Source organism: Buceros rhinoceros, unplaced genomic scaffold (genome assembly GCF_000710305.1).
Source record: "Buceros rhinoceros silvestris isolate BGI_N320 unplaced genomic scaffold, ASM71030v1 scaffold11340, whole genome shotgun sequence".
NCBI lineage: Eukaryota > Metazoa > Chordata > Aves > Bucerotiformes > Bucerotidae > Buceros > Buceros rhinoceros.
Genome location: NW_010389118.1, coordinates 38,762 through 48,270, shown reverse-complemented (window position 1 = coordinate 48,270; position 9,509 = coordinate 38,762). Strand labels below are relative to the sequence as shown.

At 43.9% G+C, this 9,509-nt stretch overlaps 1 protein-coding gene across 1 annotated transcript in view; it reads left to right on the top strand.

Moving 5' to 3' along the window:
* INADL (InaD-like (Drosophila)) overlaps window positions 1–9,509 on the top strand; it is a 143,638-nt gene that overhangs the window by 131,614 nt on the left and 2,515 nt on the right. Inside the window, exons 39-43 of the mRNA XM_010133056.1 lie at window positions 1,853–1,970; window positions 3,404–3,441; window positions 3,733–3,855; window positions 4,916–5,020; window positions 8,310–8,413. Of these exons, the coding sequence (XP_010131358.1) occupies window positions 1,853–1,970; window positions 3,404–3,441; window positions 3,733–3,855; window positions 4,916–5,020; window positions 8,310–8,413 (488 nt within the window). The remainder of the gene's footprint in view (window positions 1–1,852; window positions 1,971–3,403; window positions 3,442–3,732; window positions 3,856–4,915; window positions 5,021–8,309; window positions 8,414–9,509) is intronic.

Below are 9,509 nucleotides of genomic sequence, written 5' to 3'. Positions count from 1 at the left end.
AAGGAGGAATTCTTTTAAGGAGGTCAGGAAGAGGGGAGGCTTGTACTTGATGTCGTGCATGAGCAACCCTAAAAGGGTGCCAAAATCATAGTCATGTGGCGTGACTTCTTGGCTCACTAAAGGTCAGCAGTGATCCAGCCTGCTGTCTGGGTGGGTGAGGTGTGAGGAAGGGCCATGTGGGAGTAGCTGGGCTCAGCCCAGCTTCAGAAATACTGACTAAATATCTTTGGAGAAACATCTGCACTGCTGCAGCAGGCAAGGAGAAATGCAATGACAGAGGAAAAATATACTGATGGCATTAAGTAAAGACAGCAGTCCAGAGTATTATGGCTTTTTGGTCATCGTACCACCAGCTAGCCTCAGCCAGAGCAGAGAAATCAAGCTATGGTTAAAAATCATCCCCCCAGTTTTACTGTGTAAAACTCATAGCTGAAAGGGAAGCAAAATGCCATGGTATCTAACATGATTCTAGGTAGAAAATCATCTCAAACGATGTCACCCCTCTCTCTTCGTAGCATAAGAGGCTTTTGCAGGTATCTGGTAATTTCTGTATTTCTTTTAGTACAAGAAATCTTAATTGCTGTTCTTAATGCAGAGTCATTTGAGAGCCTTCATCTGGCTGCTCCTGAGTGACTTGGTGATTCTGAAAACTGAGTAAATGTTTCTCAGCCAAACCATTCCAAGAGTTATAAAAATATTGGCAGATAATGCAGAAAATCAGCCTGAATGATTTGCACAAGTGCGAGTGATGTTTTAGGAGCCGCTGGCCAAGAGCATCCAGAACCTTTGTCCTCACGTGGCTTTTTTCTTGGTCTGTTGCATACCTTTAACAGCAGAAATAGCAGCCTTGTGGTGCAGGACAGTGATTTCTTTCACGCGCATTGCAAATTATGTTAACTGACCCATGAACTGGCAACTCGAGGTGGAAATTGTGCTCTGCCTGTTGTTCGTCACTGACAGCTGCACGCTGGTCAGTCGAGATAAATGCTGCCAGAACTTTTGATTCACTGCCTAATGCGTTAGAGGGGGAAAGCTCGGCTGTGGATGGAGAAGTATAGACCAGATCTTTGTTTTGTATAAGGCAGCTCACTTGAAAAGGTCTGGCCCTCGGTGAAACCTGCCATTCAGACACGCTTCCTAAATTGATAATTACGTTTCCTCGAGCGGCAGAGTCTGAAGATAAAGCCAGATATGGAGCTAGGGTAAAGGAGAGCTGGAAGTGGATGGCCAGGGACTGGTAACATGCACGAGCAGACGTCTTTAGAAGCTCTCGCTTTTGTCTTCTGGCGTGTCCTCCTGGAAATAAGAAGCGGTTCTTGGTCAAATGAAAGGAGCAGGGTCAGCCTCAGGACCTTGTAATCAGACAATATGTTCAGCTAAAATACCAAAGGCTGTAGATCACTGCTGTGTAACAAGGTGGATGTCAGCGTTATCCCATCTTGTGGGAGAGGAGCTGTTAGGTGTCCTGCTGGGTGCACTGTCAGAAAGATGCCTACAAGCTTTAGCAGCAACCGTCATCTCCCCTTCTCCTCAGAGTCCGAGACGCCCTGGGAATAAGGGTAGGAGGGGGTTAATCCTACTTCTTCATGCCCTCTAGAGCAGACCTGGCATTAGGTGCACACATAAGGGAGTGAAGAGCAGTTGTGCAGTACTGCGAGCAGTGTGCCCACAGCCTGGGGACAGATTTTGGTAGGTTCCTTCTTTGGAAATGAAGTTGGAGGGGTTTGCACTTGCATGGCAAATGTGGTATTTCCAGTCCGGTTGGCACAGAGCACAGCTGCTCCCATATGGTGCAAGAACGGGTTTAATGATAATGTTTGAGTCACAGGTTTTGATTTATTTTTAATTTCAGGCCAGCCAACAGAGTGTCCATAGCCACTTCCACCCTGCACTTGCTCCAGTCCTCTCCACCTTACAGAACTTTGTCAGCACAAAACGATCTTCAGCAGACGCATCTCAGAGAAACTCAGGTATAACCTGAGCTGTCAGAAAGCTGCGTGTTACTTGCTGTATATTTGTACTGGTTTAAAAGCAAAGCTGAATACTGGATTCTGGTTTTCCCACTCAACCTCCCAGAAGACATACCCCTGATGTTTTAAGACCCAAACACTTCCCAGCAGATGACATTTTTTTTATGTCTACTAGCAGAGTAATGGCTCCTCTGTTTTTAGTGCAGAATTCCTGCTATTCCCTGACGCCCTTGTCGGAGGCTTAGCACGGGCAAGGTTCTCGCCTTAGAAACAGTTTTCTCAGGGAATAAAGCTGCCACCACTTCATTTATTTCTTTGTTGCTCTTGCGTGTATAAAGGGGTGTTTTGTAATGAGAAAGTCACAATGCCCAGTTTGCAATTTGCGGATTTAGCAAGTGCTAAATCTACAACTGCGGTAGCTTGTGGAGAGTCTGCGCAACGGTGAGCTCTGACCTGCCTCAGAAGTCGGCAACTCATGTGTGACATGGGCAGAAGTAGATGATGTTTCTTGTGCCAGTTTGCACGTGCCGGAGGAGGTGTGGGGCTCTTCGGGCAGCCTTCCCTGTGTGGTACTGAAGGCGTACGGCTGCACACCCTGATTTGGCGACCCCAGGGCTGGGCTTCCCGCTGCCGCAGACCTCGCAGCACCTCAACAATCCCGCCGTGGGTGCTCAGAGCAGGTATCTGCGCAAACACACATGCGTGGTGGTGAGAAATACTGTGTGTGTACTGATGTGTATTATTAAGAGTCGTTAAATTTTGAATGAGACCGATTCTGCCTGCCTTCTAGAAGGTTCTTAAAATAGTTTAATTAAAGGTCCTAGAATTAGGGGTTGGTATAGCAGACCCCAGGGTGCTGCACCAGGAGCTTGTTAGGGTGTTTAGTCCCAGTTTGAGTGATTCCTTTGAAATGTCCCTTTTTTCTTTTTTTTTGTATATTTTTAAATATCTTGTGGACACATATATGCCAGACTTCTCGGCTGTCTATTATTTACAGCACAACTCAGAAGAGGAAATCAATGGAAGCTCTCCAGTCTTTGACCAGCTGTGTGCCCTACCCTTTGTGCTCAGGACACTGTGATTTATGGAGAATAAGCCAATCTTTAATTGAGTGAAATACAGAGTAGGGCTTTTCTTCAAGCCAGCAGAGTGCTGCTGTTCAATAGATTGCGGTGAGCAGCGGCTGCGCTGCAATGGGCGTCATGGTGGCATCCATCAGCCGGAGCGATGACATCCACATTCATCTCTGGGTGAAAGAGGAATCCTGTCCCCTCACGTGAACAGTGCTGCCTGGTTTGGCACAGGCAGGCTCCCCTTCTGCTTGGTGATAACTCTGACTAGGCAGCTAGGGACCATTGTCACCTGACAGTGTTATCTCTTAATTATATTATCTCTTAATTACAGAAGCTAATTGTTTGTTTCTTTATTAGTAGGAGCAGATACCGGCCCAAGGACTGTGGAGATAACAAGGGTCAGTGAGTTATCTTCTATCAATTCAAAAAGCAATTCAAAGCTGACACCTTTAACTGAAGTTGTTAATTTTTGTAGCATTTCTCAGAAGTAAAATTGCATTATTTATGTTTGCAGTAGCTTGTCGGATGTCTGCCTGTGTCTGCCAGGGCTTGAATCTGTGAGGATGCGTGTGTCTGTCTATTTTCTCCGCATTCCAAAAAATGAAGGAGTTGGTGATTGCTCTACCCTGAACATTGACCTCTATTAACTGCTCCAGTTACAGATGTTGGTTTGTTTTGCTTTGTTCTAGGGACCAACTGATGCACTCGGTATCAGTATAGCAGGAGGGAAGGGAAGTCCATTAGGAGATATTCCCATCTTCATTGCCATGATTCAAGCCAGTGGTGTGGCTGCACGTACCCAAAGACTCAGAGTGAGTAGAGGGGTCCTCTCAATATTGTGCCATGTGTCCTCAAGTGCTTCTGTATGTACCATCACTTTGATAACGTATTATAGACATTGCCTCTTTTTATATAAAACCAATACAAAACCAAGTCTGCCCTTCTTTTCTCTTTTCATCCTATTACATCTTGGGATAATGGCAATTGTTGCCCACACTGGAAAAGGGACATTAAGAGAAAGAACATAAATGCATTTGCAGAGGTCTTTGAATGTGTATATACAGTGCCAGAGCGGGCAGCAACAGCTCTCTGGAAACCACAGGCCTTTGGGGGACTGCAGACTGGGCATCATTTAGAGCTTAGACCAGGTAGAAACCAGATTGCAAGTTAGTTGTTTGATCTTAAGGCCCTTAAAAATAAATGGCAAAATAAGGCGCTTACATCAGACCCACAGGTTATGTGGGTTTCCAGGAACAGCCACGGTGAACACTTTCAGTTTTGGAGAGAGTTTCAAGGAATCGTTAGTGATGAAAAGAACTTATTATGCAGATCCATAGGATTGCTTTGGCCCATGAGATTCATTAGAACATGCTGCCACACTCATGCCATGGGTCTAACAGAATTACACTATAGCACTAAGTGCCGGAGTCAAGATCATTTTTATGTATAAGAAGAAGTAGTCATCTAGGTTAATTAGATTAATATCAGAAGTGGCTGCGTCCTTATACTGCACTCAGCAGACTGCAGACTTACGTAGTCTGTAAGAACGGGAACTTGTCTGCACATACAGACACAGATGAATCCTTTCTGGATGGAGGGCAGCAGTGAAAATATCATTCTCTCTGCTGGCAAATGGAGATAGTAAAATACAGCCCACCTTGTTTCTCTGATCGCATTGTTGTTTTTAAAAAATCCGTATTGTACTTGCTCTGAAGAATGGTAAATGATCACTGGCACTGCAGAATCCTCACAAAAGAGATCCTGCGAAAGAGAAGCATGACTGTGCAGTGCCAAGTTCACGAGGAATTTTAAGCATTCTTAATTTTAATTTTCCCTAATGCTAGTAATTTTCCATTACTGTTGTACTTTTAGGTTGGAGATCGGATTGTCAGTATTAATGGGCAACCTTTGGATGGGCTGTCTCATGCAGATGCGGTTAATCTACTAAAGAATGCTTATGGGAGCATTATCCTGCAGGTATGGTGATAAATTGAACATGCAGCTGCACGAGGGTAGATAAATGGCATTCAGGGAAAAAAAAAACCCTGAGCATCACTGGCACAAGGCATCACAGAATTGCAGGGTGCTTGCTGATGGGAATTACCCAGAATGAAAGCACGAAATAATTTTCATTCAAAAATTCCTTATTGCCATTCATACAGGCTGTGAGCATGATTATATAAAAGCGTAACAAAGAGAACAAAGTAACTTGTTGCTACACATGATAAATCAACAAGCTTCCAAGTTTTTTTTTTAATTTGAAGTTAACTAGGAACAAGAAATTACATGTGTGTGTGGATGTGTGCGTGCACATAACTAGACTGCAACCCAACTGTCCACAGTGTTGGTTTCCTTGTTGTTGAGAGGAGGAGGAGGAGTAAGAAAGCTAGTGGCAATTAGTAAAAATGATAGCATCGTCACTAAGACAGCGCTGCCTGGAATTGTGTTCTGCAGGTATGAAATAATAACAGTCGAGAGAGAAAACACTGTTATCACTGCCGCGTTTCTATGCTCGCTAAAAGGAAGAAATGTTCTGCCTCTCTGGTTCTAATTGCTGCTTGCCAGTATATTCATCTTCAGTTTATCCTTATGTTTACACAAAGGAATGGGAAAAACACTTCCCAGAGAGAATTCAAAATACTACTCATTTGCAGAATTATTGTAACAATTGGAAAACAAGCTTAAGATGTACCACTAAAATCTACTCTGATTCTCTTTATCATCACGGCATGCTGGATTGGACCACATTTTTGCAGGCTGCTTGCTTGCAATGCAACACAAATGTGACTATAAAAAATAATGGGGAAGAGAAATGAAACGATAGTAAACTGAGTTTTCGACTTGCTTTTTCTTTGTATTGCCTGTCGGTGGACTCGCTGACCTGGTAAGTGGTGAGCCAGTTCCAGAGCAGATGGTGTATCTGTGCAGTTCCATTGAAGTCAAAGGAAACACGCAGTTATTCACCAGTTGAGGACTTTCTGTTCATTTATAGTTATCATATTGTTACTAATGTTGAGTAATTTCACTTTTCGTGTCAACAGTATTCCCCGAATAGAAAATGAAAGCTTGCTGCAGGACCCAAAATTGCCAGTCTTGAAAGCGTATTCCACCTCATCATGTATTGAAAACTATTCCTGATGAAGCATGTTGTCAGCTGGCTGCTTGCGTAAACAAAGGGGTCTAGAAATGTCTTTGGATTTGTCAGCTGGTGGCTTTTCTTCCGCATTTTTGCTGTCTAGCTTTAAATGTGCCTAATACAGATCATTCTGTTAGAACAGAGTCTCTTCTCCCCTGTTAAAAATCTGTTAGGTGAAGGTGGGGCATTGTGTTTTCACACCGGCAGGGAGTGGTGTGGAAGCCCTGGTGATACCCTTACCTCACGTGCAGGTACTTCTCAGTCACCGGATTGCTTCCTTTTATTAAAACAATCTAAATGGCATAATCCTATCGCTGTGATAATCATGACTGATGTGTCATTAAGTAATTCTATTTATTATCAGGTTAGACCACTTCATGGCAAACTGCTTTGAAAGGTCAGATAATTGCGTTCAGTGGTGTGGAAAGGCTTATTATCAGTACGTCCTGGGAAGGATGGTAAAGGAGTTTGCAAATGCTGTTTGCAAATGGGAGATTAGGGTCTCAGGGGAACAATCATCCCTTTCGGCTGTTTTGATGCTTTGGTTTAATTTAATTTCTTTTCTGCAGGTGTAGTAATGAGATAAGGGGAAGCTTTTTTACAGGGTTGTTGAACTCTGATACGTTCTTACTGCCAACTGAAGATTTTTGAATATAGATTTATTTTGCCCTCATTTTATTTAACAACAAAATACGACAAATACTGGCTGGCACTCCTTCTGCTACGGCAACAGGAAGGAAAACTTAACGGTGTCTTTGCTGGCTGAGCCAGGTGCCGCTATCTTGTCTGCCGGACCCCTTCATTTAGGGCATCTAAGCACCTGAGTCCTGGGATGCAAAATTTGCATGAGAACTAATCTTCCTTCCTAGAAAACGCTACCACCCTCTTGGCTCCAAGTGATTAGAAAGAGGGAAATACTGTTGTGGAAGAATTGTGAGCATTCATTTAAAACAGGGGATTTATATAATGGATTTTTTAGTTTGCAAAGGTATGTTTCCCTTAAGCCATGTTCACAGCAAGGAGTGGAAAAAGTACCTACAAATTTTGATAAAATAAGGCCATGGATAGCTAGAGGAAGTGTTGAAAATATGTTAGGTATTTCTCACTGTCTCTGAGCCGCTCTCCTGCGCTGTACAGTAAACGTCAAGCAGAATCTTTCTACAAGAAGGACATTGAGGGGCTGGAGCGTGTCCAGAGAAGGGCAACGGAGCTGGGGCAGGGGCTGGAGCACAATGCGCTGAGGAGCGGCTGAGGGACCTGGGGGGGTTGAGCCTGGAGCAGAGGAGGCTCCGGGGAGACCTTCTGGCTCTGACAACTCCCTGACAGGAGGCTGGAGGGAGGGGAGGGGTCGGTCTCTTCTCCCCAGGATCAAGCGACAAGATGAGAGGAACTGGCCTCCTGTTGCATCAGGGGAGGTTGAGGCAGTCCCTGAGGAGCTGTTTCTGTCCCGTTGGGGTTGTGCAGACGTGTCGCAGGCTGCCCAGGGCAGTGGTGGAGCCCCCATCCCTGGAGGGGTTTCCCAGCTGTGTGGAGGTGCTGCTGAGGGACAGGGGTCAGTGGGGACCTGGCAGTGCTGGGGGGAATGGTTGGCCTCCATGATCTTAAAGGTCTCTTCCAACGAAGTGATTCTGTGATTCTACGATTCGCTGCTCAGCAAACCAACCCACCTGCAGTATTTCAGAGCCTCTGCCCAGTCGTCCCCATGGCGTCTGTATTTCATTAAAGGTGCTCTCTGTGGGAGACCTTTCCTTTCCAGCCCAATCCTGGACACCTTGTGTTGGCTCAGACATGCCTATTGCCTTGACAAAATAACCTTTTTCTCTGGATTATCCAGACTGTTCCCCTCTGTTCAGCACCTGAGTGATAGTTGTGTAAAGGCAAGACAAGGCTTCAGAGCAAAATTCGCATTTAACCCCCAGCGAAGCCCCAGGTGGCTGCTTTAACTCCATTATTTTAAAGTGTTGAATGAGTAGGACATTTAAGAGAGTAGTTCTTGTATTTGAAATTTGCTTGGAAAAAAAAATCAACAATTAATTTTTTTTAATGTGTCAGCACTTTTCTGCATAATTAGCCAAGATGTCTTTGGCATTAAGTGAACACACCTGTATTTCATTGTGTCCTTCTGTTTAGGTTGTGGCTGACACCAACATCAGCGCCATTGCTACCCAGCTGGAGAGCATGTCCGCGGGATGTAACCTTAACTCTTCTTCTGAGCATCCTTCTGAAGATCCTGAGTAAGTTTGTACTTAGTCTGCATAGCTGAGGTGGGTCTCTATGTGCCGTGCGAGGGAGAAGCCTAGGGTGGTGAAGGAGGTCTCTCCCACTGCTTTTCTCTCTAATCTTCCATACCCTCAAAATGAAAACTAACCTCCTCCAAGGTTATTATGGACTCGTGTCCATCTTCACCTGGTGACAGACATTGCTTGAGCAATGCATGAAATGTGTTTCCAAGCACTAGTTCTGCACATTTTTCAATAAAACTATCTCTTTTCTACGTGTTTTGCTGACATGATAGTTCCCCTCGTCTGTTGGCTCCCTTACCTGAAAGGAGTTACCATCGTAGCACTCTGAAATAATCTGTCATGAGCAGAATAAGGCAAGAGGTGTTTAAGAAAAACCTGGTATCAGAGACAAATGTTGCAAAACATATCCTGGAACTTTCTTTGTCTTTTGAATCTTTTTAGCTTTACAATTCGAAAACTTCTAGTTAAAAAATTTTCTACTTACAGCATTTCTGTGTGGTGATGGAAGTCAGAGATCTAGTCCTCCCATGGCCTTGCATCATTCTCCATCGTGTGCTTTTTAGGAGAGCTTATAGCTTCCCAGTTATCATTTTGAAATTCATTTGATCTTCATTTTGGTTCATTAGCTTCATTATGTTCTTCATTTTCATTCTTTGACTCATTATATTTATTTCAAGAAGCTGAGATGTAAGTCACTGCCCTACCTCAGGGGGTTTTGAGTATAAAAGTTAAGCTATTTATGCTGCATTCTCTGGTCTTACAATGTGAGATGCTGTTTTATTGCTGCTCTCAAAGGAGAATTGCTTGCTTCACAAAAGGATTTGTATTCTTTTTTCATATTAAAATAGTAAGGAAATTTGAAGGTGAAAATATGAAGGAGAATTAGGTTAGCATATGCATTTGTTCTGTCCTAAAGAAATGGTTAGATGCCGGTCATCGTAGGCTGCCTTTATATAGGTGGAAGATGCCAAGCAGCTTTTCTCCACAGTAACTCTTTCTAAATATGTAGACCTGAGTTTTTCAAATTTGAGATGGATATATGGACATGAGCAGTCTAAACTCCACCACAAACCTTCCTCTGCTCAAT